The sequence below is a fragment of the Lissotriton vulgaris genome, chromosome 2_1 (assembly GCF_964263255.1).
Source record: "Lissotriton vulgaris chromosome 2_1, aLisVul1.2, whole genome shotgun sequence".
Taxonomy (NCBI): domain Eukaryota; kingdom Metazoa; phylum Chordata; class Amphibia; order Caudata; family Salamandridae; genus Lissotriton; species Lissotriton vulgaris.
In genome coordinates, this window is record NC_141687.1 from 1,777,417,573 (window position 1) to 1,777,437,905 (window position 20,333).

The 20,333-nt window shown below is 42.8% G+C and overlaps 1 protein-coding gene across 1 annotated transcript in view; it reads right to left on the reverse strand.

Moving 5' to 3' along the window:
• The window catches only part of LOC147733269 (sperm-specific sodium:proton exchanger-like), a 7,973,824-nt gene that overhangs the window by 1,376,374 nt on the left and 6,577,117 nt on the right, over window positions 1–20,333 (reverse strand). Inside the window, exon 19 of the mRNA XM_086956195.1 lies at window positions 8,562–8,710. Coding sequence (XP_086812321.1) covers window positions 8,562–8,710 — 149 coding nt within the window. The remainder of the gene's footprint in view (window positions 1–8,561; window positions 8,711–20,333) is intronic.

The window sequence follows — 20,333 nt, forward strand, 5'->3', positions numbered from 1 at the left end:
CCGGACCCGCACAAAACTCCTACAAAAAGGTCATGTTATAACGTTGTTAGCCAAGCTAAGAAGTCTCCTATGAGTAAGTCATTCCCCACCCGAGACAAATGCACACCATCCCCCAAATACATGCTGTCATCATTAATACACCCATGCGAAATAGCATGCAGTGTTTTGGAATGGAACAACCTACTCACTTTGTTATTAAGTTTTCTAACAGAATGATTCAAAGCGGGAACAGAAATAGCCCCCCGCCACACCTTTCGTGGGATCATATGGGACCACGCAATTGTGCACCCTGGAACTCTCCTCGCTAACCAACTTACAGTGGAAAGCATTGCCTCAAGGAGAAGTCGTCTACCAGTGGTGACCAAATCATTGCCCCCAAGATGTACTATGACTACAGACGGCGGTGACCTCGTCCGCCCTAACAAACCCTCGAAAAATGATTGAAACTGGTCAATACAGAGACCGCCTCTTCCGTAGAAGGACACCCTGTACCCGTATTCCCCAGCTACGTGAATCATGTCACCTGCCTTGAATACGTCCGCGGCACGCCTCACGTATGAGTGGCCCACGACCCACACCTCCTTTTTCACAGCCGGTGATGTCTGACCGCTGGCCCGGTGTTGGGTCAACTGCATAGTCCGCCCCGCCTCGTAGGCTTGCGCAACTGAAAACCAAACAAAAACAAGAAGCGTGAGTACATCGTTACAGCTTCACAACATGTGCAACCGCACATACCTTTTATAACAATTGGAGGACCAACGCCCCACCCGTTTAACTTGTTCTACATTCAGACCCCTGGCTGTAGCTTCTGTAGCAGCCCCTATCCGAAAGGAATGGGTCCCAAACTCGCCCGGGTTCAAGCCCGCAGCGGCAATCGACATCGCAAGCACCCGCTGAAACTGAAACCTTGTCAGTGGGGTGGCGTCAGCGTGTCTCAACAAGGTCCCCCCCCATGATGCCACCCTTCGTGCTAGGTAATCTTCTAAACACTTTACCGGACACATGGAGGACCCGGGAATCCTGCGTATGATTATGCAGTCACCCATCCCACTTTGATCGGTCTTGGACCTGACAAATGAGACAGTCAATGTCTCCCCTCTGATCTGAACGTGCTCCTGGCACAAACCTCCTGTCACATCCTGCTTGTTCCTTGCCACTAGTTCGCTTACCCGCATTGCCCCATGAAATGCCAGCGTAAAAGCGGCTCGGAATAACACTGTCTCGAACTGAGATGAACATGTAGCAGGGAGTGTGGATAACAACTGGGCCAACCTATCCAAACCTATCGGGCGCCTCTCATCTACTCTGCGACCCTCAAGGCGTTGCCACCCACGTAGCGCTTTTTGTACAACGAAAGACGCTGTCGGGTCCTGGATCCCATGAGCCCTAGCAACAAAGGAAATGGCAGCCCGATGCCTCTGGGCCGTGGCCACCGATTTCCCTGCCAGATGTAAAGACATCAGAAAGTTCACTACCCATTCCTCCTGGCCCCAAAGCTCCACTCTAGCAGTCCCCAAAAAGGCTAAATAGGACCGGAACGCCCCTTCATATGCCTTCCTTGTCCTGGGTGCTAAACTCTCTCCCACGAGGTTACGAAGTTCGGGGCACCGAGAGACCAGAGAGCTTCGGGAAAGGGTGCCGGCTCCGGGTCCGCTGTGGGAAGAAAACCCCAGAAAGCCTGCATACGAAAACGAGACAGTGCATCAGCTGCCTGGTTCATTACCCCTGGGACATGTCTTGCCTTGAAGAACACATTTAATTGCATACACAGTAAAACAATTTCCTTGAGCAGTCTCAAAATCCATTTGCATCGTGTTGCCTGGCTATTGATACACTCGACCACGGTCATATTGTCAGACCAGAATACCACAGAGTGATCTTTGAGCCCTTCGGGCCAAGTTCTCAGGGCCACTAAAATGGGGAAAAGTTCTAGGAAAGCAATGTTACTTGTCAGTCCACTGTCATGCCACCATGTCGGCCACTTTTGTGTAGACCATCTTGTGCCGAAAATGGCACCAAAACCTATGCTCCCTGCCGAATCCGTCCACAGCCCCAACTCCTCAGAGGACACGGCTGGTTTGTTCCAGACGACTCGACCATTGAAATCCGCCAGAAATGCCAACCAAATGCGCATGTCCTGGCGGACCTCAGCCGAGAGCCTTGTGCGATGATGGCCCTCCTTCAGGCCGACCATGGCTTGAGCAATCGAACGAGAAAAGGGGCGGGCCATTGGTATAACCCTCAGGGCAAAATTCAACTGGCCCACTAGCTGCTGTAACTGATGCAGCTTGACCTTAGATCCATTTATACACATTTGCAGGGATGTCCTGAACTTTGACACTTTTTCAGCTGGTAAACGAAAACAACCCTCTTCGGAGTCTAACTCGATCCCCAGAAACTCAAGGCAAGTAGTAGGCCCCACAGTCTTACCTGGTGCCAATGGCACGCCAAACTGATTCATTAACACACAAAATTGAACCAAAGCCTGTCCACATTCCGGATCCCCAGCTGGCCCCAGGAACAAAAAATCATCAAGGTAATGCATCACATGTTGGAAACCCGCCTTCCTTGTGAAGACCCATTGTAGAAAACTACTGAACTTTTCGAAATAGGCACAAGATATCGAGCACCCCATTGGCATACACCTATCCATGTAATACTGACCCTGAAACATGAAACCTAGGAGCCGCTGATCGGCTGGATGTACCGGGAGCAACCGGAACGCTGACTCGATATCAGATTTTGCCATCAGCGCCCCGGGCCCCAGGCGATTCAAAATGGCTACGGCCTCATCGAAGGATGCGTACCGCACCGAACACACTTCCGGGTCTATCGCTTCGTTCACGGAAAGACCACGTGGGGCTGATAAATTATGAATCAGCCGAAACTCACCCGGGTCCTTCTTTGGGACCACACCTAAAGGGGAACAGACAAAGTTAAGAACCGGGGGTACACTAAACGGACCGGCGACTCGACCTCGAGTAACCTCCTTCCGGATTTTATCCTGTACCACGGTCGTATGCTGTAAGACCGATAGCTGATTTTTACATTTCTCTACACCTTGAAAGTCCCCCACTGGGATGCGGAAACCACAAGAAAACCCGTTCCGCAACACCCCAGCAGAAGTACGATCCGGGTATTCACTGAGCCAGGGAATCATTGCCAAGGTATCAATCGGGGTAGGTAGAGGCACCCCTCGGACTATGTTAGACCTGTTTGGCGCCTCCCCTCCCCCCATTATCACCCGTTTTGGCTCTGCACGTGGACTCAGGATGGGATGATTGCCCACACCCACTACATTCGTGTCTAAATTTGCACGATCCCTGGGGCCTGGTACATTTACCCCTGTTGAAGTTCCAACAAACCCCCCTTTTTCCTGTATTTCCGGCAGGCCTCGAGTAATTGTCGGTACCCGCACCTGATCGAAAGGGCGTCCCCGCATACTGGCGGGAGGATTCGCCAACCGCACTCCCCACCAATGGCACTTTCAACATCCCTGTCTCCTTCATTTTATCCCAAGACACAGAATCATAACAATCCCAAGTTAAGTTTTTATCATGTTCTTTAGCCTTTCTAAACAAATTATCATAGCAGAACCAATGATTACCCTCATGTGATACCGAGTACCCCATGATTCGTGACTGATAAATCGGCAATTCGTGGAGTAGCTCGGGCCTTCGTTCCCCCAAGATCGATGTAAAAATACCCCACGCTTTGCCCCAATTGCCAATGTTCTCGTTCACCTTAAAGGCGGCCATTTTTGCGCGCCAAACACTCGGATGCATGAGATCCTTCTGGCCCTTAACATGCTCCATCTCATAGTGATCAGTAAGCAACGAGAAGATGTTTACATATTCCTCCGCCCATATCTTCTCCTTAATGGCCAAGGGAACATGCTGACCCACCCTTTCTTTACGAGAAGGTGCTGACCCATCCCTTGCAATCGGCAATGGCCGCTTACCTGAACCGGACGGTGTCTCTGCGACCGAACCTGTCCCCTGTGGCTTCTCTACTGCCGCAGCCGGCGTGGATACCTTCGCTGCTTCCCGTGACTCACGCAGTTGCTTCATCAGCACCTGCGCGTCGACAGCCGTGGCGCCCTCACTATCTTTACCCAACCACGCTGCTAACTGTGCTGCCAGCTCGGGCGGCATATCGTCCCCGGACACGGGGGTTACCACAACGGGAATTGGATTCCCCTCCTCCGGCACGGGGGTGGGTGCCTCTAGCGGGGTACTAGGGCCCGGGATGTCTTCCACAGCTTTCCCTCTCCTGGGCTTCTTGTTTTTCCCTCCCGGGGCTGCTCCCGCCAAAGGACGTTTCGGCCCCCCTTCCTCGTTTTCATCCATCCGCCTCTTTAACTCGGTCATCTCCTTCATAAGAACGCGCAGCATCTGGTCGGTAGTCATGCGCTTTCCCGCCTTCTTCGGCATTCTCCAACAGAGTATCTGGAAAACAAACAAGAAAGATTACAACGCTCACAATTGGCTCTTCGTTCCGTCTCGAGCTCACGTGCAGCGAGGAGGTGCAGCTTCAGAGCACAGGAACAAGAGGATGCCTTCTGGTCTTGCTTCTCCTTTTATCCGTCTTCAGGGCGGGCGTAAACCCGCCCCTGTCTGCCCCAAGGGCGTGGCCAGCCGCGTCAGTGTCTAGGCCGGCCCACTCTAGGGCGGGAAAAAGCGCGCCCCGGCTACGCCGCTTTGGGCATACCAGCCGAGACTCACCTCCCGCCCAAGATGGCTTCCCGGGGGGATCGTGGTACTCCGCCATACGTTCGGGGGGACCGAGTGGTCGCCCCTTTCCATTATCCTTGGGCATCTCGGCGCTTGCATTGGGAACCCGTCCTGGCTTTTCCCTGTGAGATAACCCGTACTTGGCATCTCCAAGGTGAAAGCCAGGCATCCCACCGCGGGGGCCGTAGTGGAGATTAAGCAAGCTATTGCCCAGAGTTGCAGAGTGTGAACCCGTGATTCGAGTTGGCACCGAAGTGAGAATTATCAAGTCCGTGGACACTTGGGCTCAGACCCTGCCACGTCGGGAATTGAACCCTGGTCCCGGTCTGACCTCTGCTTCAGGGTATGCCTCCTCTAACCAGTGAGCCACACTTCTACACTAAATGAAAGTACATTTTAGTTTAATCTAATTTTGTTGTATTTTTTAGACTATTTTAGCAGTTTTATTGTTGTTCAAAATATTATTTACTTACTTTTTGCTTGGGTTTATTTTTTTACTTGTTGTAGGTAATTCATCTTGTGGCTGGAAGAATCTGTAGTGGACATATAAATAAATTAAAATATGTTTTAGTTTAATGTCATTTAGTTGTATTTTTAAGAACATTTTAGCCTTAATAATGTTGTAACAAAAGATTATTTAGTTACTTTTTGTTTAGCTCTATTTTCGTACTTGTAGATAAATCTTGTGTATGGAAGAATCTGTAGTGGACATATAAATAAATGAAAGTATATTTTAGTTTGAAATAATTTAGAAGCATTATTTAGAACTTTTTAGCACTATAAAATGTTATAAAAGATTATTTATGTACTTTTTTAGTTTAAAGTTTTCTTTAAACATTGAGTCTTGTTATCATGAAATAAACTGGTAGCAATTCCTCTTCTGTTTTCTTTGTGGAAAAGAGTAACTTTTTTTAGGCATTTATGCTGTTGTTTTAATTAGTTAGTTTCCGTTATTGGTTATTTTGGTTGCTGCTACATTGTGATTTGTTATTGTGTTTAGTTTGAATATTTTATGGGGGGTGTTTCCATATTTGGAAGATGCTAATTATAGTCCTAGTAATTTATTTTAAGTATATGTTATAGTTTAAATATTATTTATAAATAATTTATTGTTAAAGAATTTGGTGTTTATTTCCTAAGGTATTTATTTATTTTTATCTATTTTTAAGTAGCATTATAAAATATTATGTATTTTAGTGTGAATGTGTTTATAATATATTTATGTTTATGTATTAATTGTATTGTGTATGTTTGTGTCATAAATATGTGTTTATATGAATTTATATGTGAGAAAGTGTTTTATATTTAATCCATATTATCCTAGAATCGATATTGTTGGTTGTCTATATTTTTGTTTTCGATATTATGGTTATTTGTGTATTAATTGTATACATTTCGATAATTTTAATTTCGATATTTTTTGTTAATCGATAATGTTAGAAACAATATTTATTTTAGTAGACATAGTGGGTTTTATATTTTGTTTTATTTTTAATTAAGTATTGGTGGTTAATATTGTGGTTTCTATATTTTGGCATCGATATTTTGTGTAGTCGGTATTTAGTCTCTCAATATTTAGTCACTGATCCCTGTTGGGAACTAGGCGAAATCATTTGCAAGAACTAAGCAGTGCACTAGACAAGTTGATCAAAACAAGTCAGTAGATTGATCAATCTACCCCCTCTATGGAACAATACTTTACTATTAGTTTTTTTAAATAAATATACTGATTCTTTTAACCTAGAATTTCTTTCTAGTTGTGAGGAAAGTACTTCCGCAATTGATCTGTACAAGTGGACAACTAGGATCACTGGGAGATCCCAACTATGGCATGAAGAAGAGAGGAGTAGTGGTCCCAGACTTTCTGACATCTTGTATAGAAGCACTAGCCCAATATGTGACCTTCTGGTTCCACCTACTGCCTCACAGAACCAACCTGATGATGAAGCAGAGATATGAATGGAATCTGAACCGTAATATGCACAGTATATATCACATGCCTGACGTGGGCAGATTGGCATGTTTGGCCAGGGTGTAGCTACTATAATCTTGACTGCTCCCATTGATAGAAAATCTGTATTACTACCCACGCTGGTGAATAGTTCAAAACAATTTGGACCGGCATTAGATATGGCTTGGTGATTTGTTTTCAGAAAGGGGAGCTTATGACCATTTAGACATTTAAATGGAGGGTGATGATAGCCCACTAGCTGTACCTCTCCATATTACAGGCTTCGGTATGCAACCAAGGCACAGTGGCAGTCATTTCTACATTCTCCTAAAGTATATGAGGCCCCAAGTTTTTTAATCATAAGTGAAGACACAAGACAAACTACATTCTTTATATGCATTGATGTCAACAGAGCACAGCACTCTTGACTGCTAGAGTACAATAGATTTTTTACTGACTTATCTGGATAGTGCTGGAACTACTGCTGAAAAGGAGATTCAGCAGTCCCCATTCTTTTGACAATATAGTACCTTCCACTAATTGCTCTTTTGAAATACATTGGTGAGATACATCTACCTTATAGGAGATTTGAGTCTATGCCATTACTGTTGGAAAAAGAAGAGTGGTGAAGCATGAGCAGCTTTTCCCTCAGTTTATCCTTGAGCATACAGACTGGCTAAAAGAAATAGAGTATTGTAACAAGATGGATGATAACTGTTGTCCACTATACATCGGGCAACATGAATACATCTTGTGTAATAGGGTGACACAATACACATGATCCTATGGACAAAATGACCACCTTGTGAAACATTACTTATTAAAAAAGATTGTAGATACATTTTTTATTATTATAGTAGGTCTATATGTAACAATTGGCAATCTGTGGCTACCAGATAGGATGGAGACCTCCAGATACTTACCAAATCAATGGTAACATTGCCATAAGTCCATTTTCAGACCGAAGAAGTACTATTCTAAATTGCAAATGTATACATTTAAATAGTTAAGATTGAATTTATATACCTACCTACTTAGACTTGATGATTAAACCTGACATATTGCTAGATTTGAGGACAAAGCCTGATGTATTGTATGATTTCTATGTTTGAAACTTACAGGAAGTTTCTTTATTTTTAAAAAGATAGAGAGCTCCATGAATGCAATAGACATCAACTTAATCAATGCTCTAGCTGTTCCAAGATATTGCAACGGCTAAATGTGGAGTAACATTGCTCTTTTGATGGACCTCATTTCAGAGGACAATAGAAAGGCAGGGAATGCAATAATAGGCAAAGGTTCCAATGCCTTGGTCGCCATCATAGATGCCGCTTTGGTCATTTAGAAAATGCGCTAAGTGTAAAAAGGTGTTTTCTATGATACAGAAAGGGTAATTCCTGATGCCCCTACGCCTTCAGGGCACTTCTCTCTTCGCCAGATCCGTAGGCAATAAGTGACACTCATCCTGGCTGGACAGAATTACCAATTGAAACTCCGCTCTATACTTCACAACAAAATGTAGAAATATTCACATTAATAAACAGTAATTTTTTCATCAAGCCTCAAACATATATTGCGCAAATAAAACTGTAGGTGAAAAAATCAACCTTCAGATACTTTTGAAAATACATGTCAAATCCCAAACTCTAACTTTAAAGTTTGAAAATGGGTTGGTGAAGGAATGTTTATGATGGTACCCCCAACATGCAAGAGTACCTTGAAATGTAGAAACACCTAAATGGTGCTACCTGTGTTCTGTAAAAGTAAATAGAATATTATTTTAAATGTGGTTGACTTTTGATGTCGGAAGATACTTTTTTATACAATACAGAGATATGTTCAGAAACAGAATGCTCTACAGACATATTTGAAATTACCTCATCTAGTTTGGCTCCTAGAAGTTGATCCACTATTCCACCTTCACGTAATCCCTGGAGAGTGTCTTGTATATTATTTAGAACAGTACGGATAGCTTGACTGGTTTTTGCAGCAGTAACAATTGCAGGATTATCACGCTGCAAGAAGCCTGGTAAGAAAAAATAAAATCGAATCACTAATTAATTTCTAAATGAAAATCCTTCACTTAATAGCAGAAACTTTACCCATCAGTACAAAAAAGTGCTTAAGTTACGTATAACAATGATGTATTTATCGTATGTGGTGAGGAGAAGAATTTAGCTCCTTTCCAACTCTGCCTTCTGGCAGAGATAGTTACATACTTTAGAATGGAGTAAATTCACAACTTAGCACACTGACTGCAAAGGATGTCGTAGTTTAGCAATGATTAGGTTAAGCATTAGCAGAAGACAACCGGCATTTCGCGACTATCTTGCCCGTTTTACAGAATCCATTTTGTATTTCTGTCGGCCATTTTCTATGCCATGTGCTCTGTCCTACCTTCTTTCAACTGCTCTTGAAATCTGCCTAGAGACAAGATATGTTTAGTCTCCTTTACTTTGCACATGCTCAGAAGAGCATACAGCTGTCTCCAACTTTTAACTGTCAAGATGTGCCCACCAAAATTAGCTAACTGTTAGCCCGTCCCACTTGTTACTAGCACACTCTCTGTAATACCTTATATGTGTCTGAAACGAGTACTCTGTACCTTGTACCGCCTTCATTTCAGCCCCTGTGTGGGTATAAAAGGACAACGCTTCTTCTAGTCAGTGTGCTACCTCATACTATACCGATGGGTGTTGTGTGAATGTAGTTCCACCTCATGAGGTTTAATATACTCTGTCTTTTCTATTCCAGTTTTTCTGCCAACCTCTTGCTACTGGTCTAAGGACTCTGTGTAGAGAAGGGTGAATCCCTTGCACTAGTAGGCCTGGCTGAGGCTTGGTACTACAAGGAAATTGGGGGAATAGATGCCGCCCTGATCTTCCTCTGCCTTTTGGTGCAAACAGTGTTATTCAAAGGAGACTCTTCAACAGAATGGGAGGGGCTTCCATTTGGGGAATGTTGGGATTGGTGAGCAAGGTGGGATTTCCCTTTTCTACCTTCCTTATGCATGTGTTTTGGCAGAAGCTAAGCTAGGTCTTGGGGCGGGGCATGGGAAAGAGTGCAGCAATGGGATTTGTCATGGAACTAAGTAAGCTAGTGGTTTCTGACGGTTGAAGGGAAGGGACAGTGAACAGGTACTGAAGGGATCAAGAGGGGAAGCGTTTCCAGCACGTGGATTTGGAAAAGAGCCAGAAAGTATGTGGGGCAGGTAGCAAGCTGTATTTAGGTAGGGGTGATGGTATCAAGAATTGCCAGTGCACCGTGGTATTGATAACTATGGGTCAGATTTTCCATTTACTGCTTTCAAAATACTGATCACAATTTGTGACCTGTACTTTTGCCATCGTATGCAAATAGGTAAGTTTGGAAAATGCAGAATTTGAGAGCGTGGCAAACCGATCTTCTGCATTAGTTTTCATGCAGGAGATCACAAATTGCAAATCACATGGATGGTGGCCTGCTGGGATTAGAAGACCACCATGTGCGTGACTGCTTTTCAATAAAGTACACTTTTTTATTAAGTTCACCCTGTTTTTCTTAAAGGAAAATAGGGCTGTGCTTAAAAAGAAAAGTTTAAAAAATGTTTCCCCGCATGTTTGATAGTTGGCAATGGTTCATTGGCCCACTGCCTTCAAAGTTTAATGATTCCTAAAAGGGGTTCTTTTGCAAATGGGTAACCACCTCCTATGAGGTGTCTACATTTTCATAGTTTTGTGACTGGACTTCGGTTGCCTAACACTGATCTACTCGATACTGATTCAGTATTTGGAAGGGACAAGTACAACACGGCAATACTCGATACTGAATTGGTATGCATCCAAAACCCCATTTTAAGATATGTTTTCAACTTCTAAAATGTATTTAGTACTTAACAAAAAGCATTTTAAATGTTGCAAATGCCAAATAGGAGAATTTGAAACCGTTGTGCATCTGACCCAAAATTAAATATGTTACCAATGTGTGAATCATTTTATATTTTTGTTTAATTTCAGTTATGTGAATGTGTTTAAAGTGGGTTGCTTTACAGTAAAATGAATTATTGTATATACCTATAATAGCCTTATAGCAAAAGAACGTATACACTAAAGCATAGTATGAGTTGTACTTCCTACTATGCTAATAAAAAAGACATTTGAACTTGTTGAGGTCATGGACTTTATCCTTTCTCTGTGTTTATTTTATCTCTACATAACTGATTTAGAAGTGCATTTCAACAGTTAGGGATAGCACACATGTACCTATATAGATGATTTCATTGTATTAGATCAGACACTCATAGGATTCTAGAGGCTGTAGGGCATGCTTTAGCACTGGTAGTGCCCAGTGCGATAATGTTTGTTGGCGCCCTCCCATCCATGGTGGAGGTGGTGATCACATCTAGCACGGATTCCCTCAATACCACTTTTAATTGTGCCCCTCAAGTCTCTATAATCACTCTCTTTCAGATGTATTTAATTCAATATATAGCGCCACTCATACTAGTTCAGGGTGTCAGAGCACTTTGCATCACACACACGTTACATAGAGATAATCAATCATATGTGTGAAAATAAACGTATTGGAAATTTTACATAAGCCAGAGGACTACAAAGGTCATCCATCCTGGTAGGAAGTATAGTTTGAGAGTGCTTGGTCGGGATAAGCTTCAACTCAGAATTGAAAATGCAACACCACAGTAGAATCGATTCCTAAACAAATTAACCCTTTTTGTAACATTAATCTATGCTCTAATCTACACTCTGCACTGTGCATGCAGTTCTTTGATGACAGTTAATAATTCACTGTTCTATATTAGGATGTTAAATTATAAATTGCAAGTAGCTAAAGGATATCTCTTAGAAAAGCAGTAACCCACCGACTTATTTACGTTATATGCACGTTGTGGTCTGCCTGGTACACGGTCTTTTTGTTTCCTGTTTAACCAGGAATGACCACATGAGTGGCATAACAGATAAGGTTAATAACTCATTGGCACCTATCAATGTGTTATGCCACTCATGTGGCTATTAGTTAAACAGTAAGCAAAAAGGTTTATAAATGTGATATTGTACTCCCCTAAAGAACCAACTGTTGCTCTATACTACTAGATTTCCCAGGTTCTGCCGAATACTTGGTTACCCCATTAGTCTTAAAGGCACACATTCTCTGCAGCAGGAACAATAATCCTCTGTGCTATTTTATGATCAGTCAAACCCTCAACTGGACAAAAAACTGATTTCTTTCCAGGAAGAACATTAATCACTGCAGTTATCTTTCCATTTTTTTATTACTTAGAAATTGCTGGAGTCAAGGACAGCCACGGCCCGTGGAGGGAGTTACGGTGGGGCAGGGGAGGGGCAGGGTGGGGGGTGCTAAAAACCTGAATATAGATAATTGGAGGTAAGTAAACAATTTAATTAATAAAACGAATTTCGTAGTGCGCACTGCATCACATTTTGCGATGCAGGGCACGCTACGGAGTTCGTTTTATTTATTAAATTGTTTACTTACCTCCAATTATCCATATTCCGGTTTTTAGCACCCGCCACCCTGCCCCGCCACGCTTTCCTGCCTCACCGTAACTCCCTCTACGGGCCGCGGCTGGGCAAGGAACATGGGAGAAGGTGCTTTTTGAAACCAAAATTAAGTGGCAAACACATGGTCCTCTGAAGTCAGTACCTTGTGCTGGGGCACCAGTCACACCACCCTAGAGCCAGCCCAGGGAGCCATATTACATACAGTGCCTCAGAGGTGCAACAAGCATTTGTGGCCATTTTCTGCGCCCTAGGGCTGTTGAGTAATACATAAGGGTCAGCAGATGTTGTACTGCCTCTTCTGTAATGCAGATAGCATCAGTGTACATATAGCGCTGCACTATCTAAACGTGGAATTTCCTCATTAGCATGGGGGCATGGCCCCATCCTAATGAGTGAAAAATGTCACCTCCTTGCCGCTGAGGTTGCCCTCTGAGCAACGCAGACATCCCTCTGTAGGCCGGTGGCTAATACTCACCTCACCTGCTTGTATGTGGTTTCCGCCCCCCTTTCACATGCAGGTCATGTGCCGCCTGTACTGTGGAAGGTGGAGTGGCTGCTTCAAAGAGGCACTTCACCTGTTATGCATGTGTAGGGTTATAGCTGCCCTAACTGCCGTACATATTATGTATTAGGCCGCACTGTACCTCAGTAAAAGTGTGCAACAGTGCACACATACAGTGCGCTCTAAGTATAATACCGGTTTAGGATTGTTATACAATTTATTTCAGCTTAATCTAGACAATCAATGCACTCTGACTAGCGCAAAAACAGATGCGGTGGTCTATCATAAGGGTAAATATTCCAACGCCTGGACCAAAAATTGAGCTCGCTATTGATTTGCCATGGCCATCACGTAAGGTCCTGGTTAGATGCCCTTAGTCCGCGTCCTATAACTCCGGCCTCCAAGACTCTTCTAAAAAATGTATATTGGAACCATGTACTGGTTTCATGAAATCAGAACACTCACAAATGGAGCTTGGACAATACATTTTTGGAACTCAAACGATCATCTTCTTTTGAAATGCATATGGATGAAATACTGCCGCTTCAGGCCGACACACTTTTTATGAATTTTTTTTGGTATTTTGCGAATTTCATGTCTAAGTGGAAGTCTTGTGCCACTGATAATAATGTGTGCAATATGTGTAAGAATGATGCCATTGAAAATAGTGAAAATGTTTTATTAGTTTGCCCAGCAGCGAATGGATGTGTCATGTATGCCTTAAATCTCTGTTTTAGGTATTATTTTCCAACGTTGACAGATTTGAAATCCGACGCATCTACTTGTATAGAATTTTGTCGAAACAGATCATACGAATAGAGATCGATTTTCAAAAGCTGGTATCTATAAAGTATTTTGTTTTAATTTTGTAATTGTCTATTACACTCTTCATTTATTTTCATTCGGATATGATTTGTATAATGCTATATACAATATTTGTTATTGTGTGTTTTACAGAATAATACCCCAAAATAAACCTATTTGAACTACGTTAAGCTAGAAGGTGGCTCCAAGTCGAAAAACTTGGGCATCCTATTAGATTGCCTACTATACCGGAGACCTTACTTTCTGATCCAAGTAATCGAGGTGCTGCTTGAAATTTGAGACACAGCTCTTGCATCACTTTTGAAAGTCTTAAGCAAAGCTTATAACAACATTATTATATTGCTATTTTGTCTTTGCTCTGCTAAACACCTGGGTGCATTGAAACGCAAACGATTATGTATGTTATCATGCATATATCACTTCATCCTGCAATGCCTTTTCGACTCCAACTAGGATTTCTAAACTGTGGTTGTTGTTTTAATTTTGAACATAAATTAACTCAGGTTTGGGGCTACTAACACTTTAGGGCCATATGTATGAAGGTACCCATTTGCGAATCTCAAATAGCGATTTTTTAGAAATCGCTATTTGAGATTTGCAAATTAATATGTATGTTAAAAATCGCATTTTTTTGGATTCCTTATTTTGCATGCAGATTTGCTTAATACATACCATTTGGCCAAATTGCATTCGCAAACCCTGAAATTCAGCGAATTTCGACGTTTGAGAATGTAATTTGGCTTGAAACATATGACCCTTAGTTCTTTAATTTGGAAGAAGTTGAAAAGCTCTAAGGGCCAGATGTATCAACATTGCATTTTGCGAATCTATAATAGCAAATTTTATCAATTCGCTATTATAGAATCGCAGAATGCAATGGATGTAGGTTTAAAAAAATAAGTACCGTTGCTACATAGTCCTTAATAGCAAATCGCAAATTGAGATTGGCTATTAAGGAATGCCTGCCCATTCATTCCTATAGGCCTAATGGGAAAAATGGGAAGGCATTCGAAATTTTTCAAATTGCAAATGCAATTCAAGGGTGCAAGGAGGCCAAAAGGTGACCCTGATGCACTGTAAAAATGTTATGTGTGCACATGTGGCACACACACATGCCCTTGCGCCACATGGCACTTGGAAAAAGGAAAATGGGTCCATTTTTCAAAGGATTTGCAAATTAACACCAACTTGAAGTTGGTGGTAATTTGTGACTCCTTAACCTCTTCCATGTGTCGGATGGCCCATGGCCGTCCGACGTCACAGTGAGCATGGGTGTCTGACAGCCGGGGGCCATCTGATCTGCGCACGCATCAAATTCTGCTGCACAGCGGTGGAATTTGTGCCGCGGCAAAGCGGTTAAAGCAAGTTAGCAATTTTTGAATGCTTCCTGCATTGCATTTAGGAAATTGCAAACTGCGATTCCCTAAATGCATTCGCAAAATAGGTAATTGCAAAAATTACAATTCCCTATTTTGAGAATGACTTTTGGGATGATACATCCCAAAAGGCTCTTTTCTGTTCGCAAACGGGCTGATTCTGCAAATCGGCCCATTTGCGACCGGTAAAAGGCTTGAGTCATCTGGCCCTAAATCTCTCACCCAGCTTGATTGTTATGGTCATCCTTCGTGGTACAGGTCGCCATCTAAGTGAGCTACTGACTGTAAGGGAAAATAAGCACTGACAAAGCCAATAGCTGTCAGCTTTAAATCTATTTTATGTATTGTGAGATTTGTTGAGCCCTATTTACCTGTAAAGGTGTCCTAGTACTGAGGAAAATCCACGGTGACCATACCAGATGAGAGCAGTGACTAGGTTACAAATACAATAGTTTAGGGAGAGAACGATCAGGTTTTTAAGTCCTTGTGTTCCAATGTTTTACTAGAAGAATACAGAATGTTCGACAACTGGCACAGGAGCGGGAATGCCATGGGACAACAAGTATATTAGACGATCTGAGAAAGCAAGTGAGATTGTTATTTTTTTAACTTGTGTTGAAGATAGAAAGTTCAGCTGCAGTGAAAAGCCCGTGGACTGTGCACAAGGAATTGAAGACATTTCTTTTAGTTACAGAACACCTGTGCAGAGAATTGAGGTAAGGGTGGCATGACAGCGTGGTGGGAGATTAAAGATTAAACACTGCTGCATTATGGATGCATTAAAGACACTGCAAAAGGAAAGACAACAAACTAAGGGCTTAATTTAAATATTGGAAGAAGGGCTACTCCGTCGCAATGGTGACTGATATCTTGTTCGTCAAATTATAAATCCCATAGGATTTATGTTTCAGCGGACGGGATATCCATCTCCATTGTGATGGAGTAGCCCATCCATTGAGAGCCAAATCAGGCCCTAAGAGAGAATTGTAGTTGATCTAACATAGATTGACCACTTTTGCTACAAGCCCATATAAGCTGATAGGAAGAAATGGTAGAATCTTTCTGAGAAGCATCATTTGGAACTAACAAGTGGGAAAACTCTGGCTAACCTGAGTGGTAAGAGAGAGTTTCTGATCAAAATGCAACCCAAGTTTGTAGACAGGTATGAAAGGAAAGGCATAGCTGAGTGGGCAAGACATCGAGAAGCCCGGACTGAAGTTTATTTAGACTATTGACCAGAAGGATCTCGGTTTGTCTCTGTTAGGTTTGAGGGAGCTGTAACCAATTTGGGAGACAACACTGAGAATCCACGTTTGAAGTTTTCCCATGGCTGCAGGAGATTGGTCACGGAGCGTGATCAGTATTTCAGTGTCGCCTGTGTAGCAAATAAGGCTGAAGCGAATGTATGACGTTACAACGTATACATTTACAACGCATGCCTTTACAACTCAGTTTTTACATCGCAACATCCTTTACAACGCATCATTTTACATTGTATGCCATTACAACGCATTTTTCAAAACTACACATAAAGGCATTCCATTACATTGATCATACCATTACAACGAATACCATTACAATGCATACCATTAAATTGGATATAAGGTAAGTGTTAGATAGTGTAGGGGTGAAAATTACTATTCCAACTACAGTGGGTACAACAGTAGGGTAAGTGTTGGATAGTTCAGGGGTAAAAATTACCATTCTAACTTCAGTGGGTACAACAGTAGGGTAAGTGTTGGATAGTGTAGGGGTAAAAATTACTATTCTAACTCCAGTAGGTGCAACAGTAAGGTAAGTGTTGGATAGTGTAGGGGTACTATGCGTTGTAATGGTATGCGTTGTAATGACATGCGTTGTAGTGACATGTAATGTAATGGCTGCGTTGCAGTGACACACGTTGTAAAGGATGTTGCGATGTAATGACTACCTTGTAAATGTAGTGCGATGTAATGACTGCGTTGTAAAGGTTGTTTTCCAGCTGAAGTTGAAGGACTAAATTAGGGGAAGAACACAGAGATTAAATGGTGGATATATTGACTTTGCTAATCCATGTTGACATCGGCATGCAAATGTATGCGTCAAAAACATGTGGGTACTTATCTGGCTATTTAGGAAGGAGTTTCCTGTTAAAAGAAACCCCATTACAAGATAAGCGCCATACATCATTCATGACCCATGTACATGACATGACAAGCATGCTCCTTCACTATATTGAGATGTACCAGATATGGGCTAAAGGTTGTAATGATTCATATTAGGAACAACTTCGTCATACCAGAAAGTTAGACGGTCAATTCAAGCAGTTCAATTAGACATTGTCTGTGTTGCCATATTTGTTTGAAAAAATCTTGGAATTGTTTTTTTATAGCAGATTAACGCACAGAGATGCCAAAGAAGTAATAGAGGCACTCATTTCTTAAAATGTGGATGCCCCAGTTATTTCATCCTTCCCATGCAATTAATAGCAGCACTGTCATTGGTCTCCTTGTCATCAAGCAGCGTTTTCAATGTTTGTAGCTGAGATATAAAGAGGGTTATTTAAATGGAAAAATAAGTCAGCATTTATAGTCAGGCTTAGCAATCAAGAGTGTGTTTTCTGTGAGTCAAACCAATGTTGGGCATGTCTTTAGACTCGTCTCAGGGTGCTTCCTTCTTGAATGAGTGTATGTACAGAGAAACCTCTCATCTGTTTCTATAACAATCCTAGGCCTATCTCGAACTGCCAAAGTCACCGCATTTTGCGAGATGCCTCAAAAGTGTCGCAAACCCTACATCTGGAAAGACGTGCATAAGCTAGTGCAGCGAGCTCTTACCAGCAATGTATTACTAGGAGTTCTTCTTCCTCGCTCCAGATATTTATCTACAAGGAGAGCACGGTTCACTAGACATACTTAATCCTGCCCTGTCTCTACTTCTAGTTTTGTTTAAAAAAAAAAACACCCCTCGAATAAAGGGCGCCTCCTCCCTTCCGGGAATCCTGTGTTACAAAAGCTGACATTTATGAACCGAAATGCCCTATCCAACCTAATTACTGGAGCGAAGATGAGGGACTCAAAGTAATAAATTACCAGTAAGTTAGGAATTATAACATACATTCGTCGTCCTCTTCCTCACTCCAGTTATTCTTGGAAGAGATACCAAAGCTTTCGGGTGCGTTACTTAGTCAATCACAAATAGCAACAATTAAACCTTCTTTGTGGTCGAGAACACCTTTGTTCCAAAATCTCTGTACCTTGTGCCTTCGCAGTGGGTTCAGTAACCAGCGAAAAAAGTGAAAAATACATTCAAAAAGTGATGAAATGAACGGACCAGTCTCGGTCACTGGCAACCACCAGGGCCGCATCCCAGTGCAAAGTGAAAAGGCATCTTGCCTTTCAAAACTCGAGATTGAGATTTGATTTGAATACTCCCCCTGCAGACGGAAGGCGAGATATTCCTGCCTCCAGATGTCTCCGATCTAGCCGCCATCTTTAATTAACCCCAATCTCCTGGCTTGTGAAAAATCATGACTGCAGATCCATAGATGTCAGTTGCCAATCCTTAACAGGAGGGGTACTTACATTCTCAGATGAAATTTTGCCCTTGGAAAAATCGTTTCTTCTGCTGCCATTCCCCTGAACTTGTAGCCAGGCTTACAGCATCACAGTACTTATCCTATTTCAGGTCGATATATTACACTTTTGTCTGTCTGGAACCTCGCTCCAATAATTTGGAGATCTTAAACTGGAGAAGAATGGACTTTCTGCAGCAAATCAGATTTGTATTTTCAGAAAGAGAGTTGCCACCTGAACCAGAATAGAAGGTGTCATACATCACAATTAAGTGTGAATTTGCAAGTAGGCCAGGCATGTGAAAGGGGACATACCATTTTGTCATGGTAAGGCATGGACAGTGCAGCTCACTTTCATGACCATCCTCGGAGCTGATTACTCTGAAGCGAAATGACTCCGAACTTTGGCACATGAGGGCCGGACCCACAGTCCAGAATTTGAGTCTAAATGCAGGTTTGGAAAACACTTTGGGCACAGCAGGTAGAGTACTTGCACCAAAGGATATGGTGCCCGCCCAAGATGATCCCATAAGCTGGTTTGCCGGTTTTAGATCTATAGCCGGAAGCCAGCCCATACATAATAGTTCTGACAGGGGTCCCGGCCTCAGTGGAAACAGATAAGAATCCCCGCAAATGTAGATTAATAAGGCAGCCCACTGGTTGAATAGAAGCGTAGATTTTAACATCGCAAACCACAGGCAAAACTAATGGCGAGAAGGGTGTCCTGGATTGGTTGTAGCAGGAAGTGCTTCCCAGGAGACACTGTGATTTTAAATTCCAGGTTTTCAGGGCTGGTACATGATCTCCTCACCCAGCGTAAGGGGTCTTTCCAGGAAGAGGGCAGATAGACTATTAATATGTTCCACTGGGGTTCTTTTATAGGGACACGAGGGGAGTAAATATTCAGGACGGCCAGAGGAGAGCTCAAGTAGGACGTGTCCGAAGGAGTCCTCGGTTCAGCTATTGAATCGGTATGCCCCTCTTGTAAACGTCTCGGCCTTAGATGATATTGATTGACGTGACAAGAGCTTTCCAATCGGGGATGGCCACAGACGGGAGGGCGTTTCCCCTATTGCAGGCAAGGGAGGGATAACACTGTTACAGGCCAAAGAGCCTATTTCCCCTTCTTACCCGGGAGACTCTAGCTGGCCCACCATTGAAGGGAATAGCCTAGTAACTATTGCTCCCCCCAGGCCCATCGGTTGCCGACATTAGATAGCCCAGACATTTCTAGTCAGGGTATCACTGAGATTATCTCATGGAACATAGCTGGGCTCTCATCTAAAATATTTAACACCGATTGGATATCTTTTATAAAGAAATTCCAGGTTATTTGCCTCCAGGAAACATGGGAGATGGACAGTAGCACGTTCTCTCTTGAGGGTTAAAAAATGTTTTTGTACCGGCACGCAAGGGTGTCATGGGTAGAGCAAGGGGAGGCCTGATTACATACGTGGATTGAAGGCTCCGGGGGAGGTGGGATGATTTGGGCTGGGACTCAGATTTTATGCAGGGGATTTGCTTGTGTATCAAGGGTTATAAGTAAATTTGTAATAATTTTTATAATGCAGTTTTAATGGGTCAACCTACAATAAGACTGAACAAATTGAAGAGCAGGTTAGCAGGGATACAAGACCAGGGGGAACGGACGTGCCAGTTGGTGTTACTCAGTGACTTCAACTGTCACCTGTGCCCAAATGGGAAACTCAGAAGGGGGGATTGGTCTGGCTGCCCACTGGAGGAGGGCCCGCATGTAAAGCATACAAGAGTGGGAGAGGAGTTAAATAAGGTGTTAGGTACGTATGCCCTTACACACATATCATGGACCTGATAAAAGTAGGTGAGAATGGCCTGGTCCCCCCAACCTTTAAAGG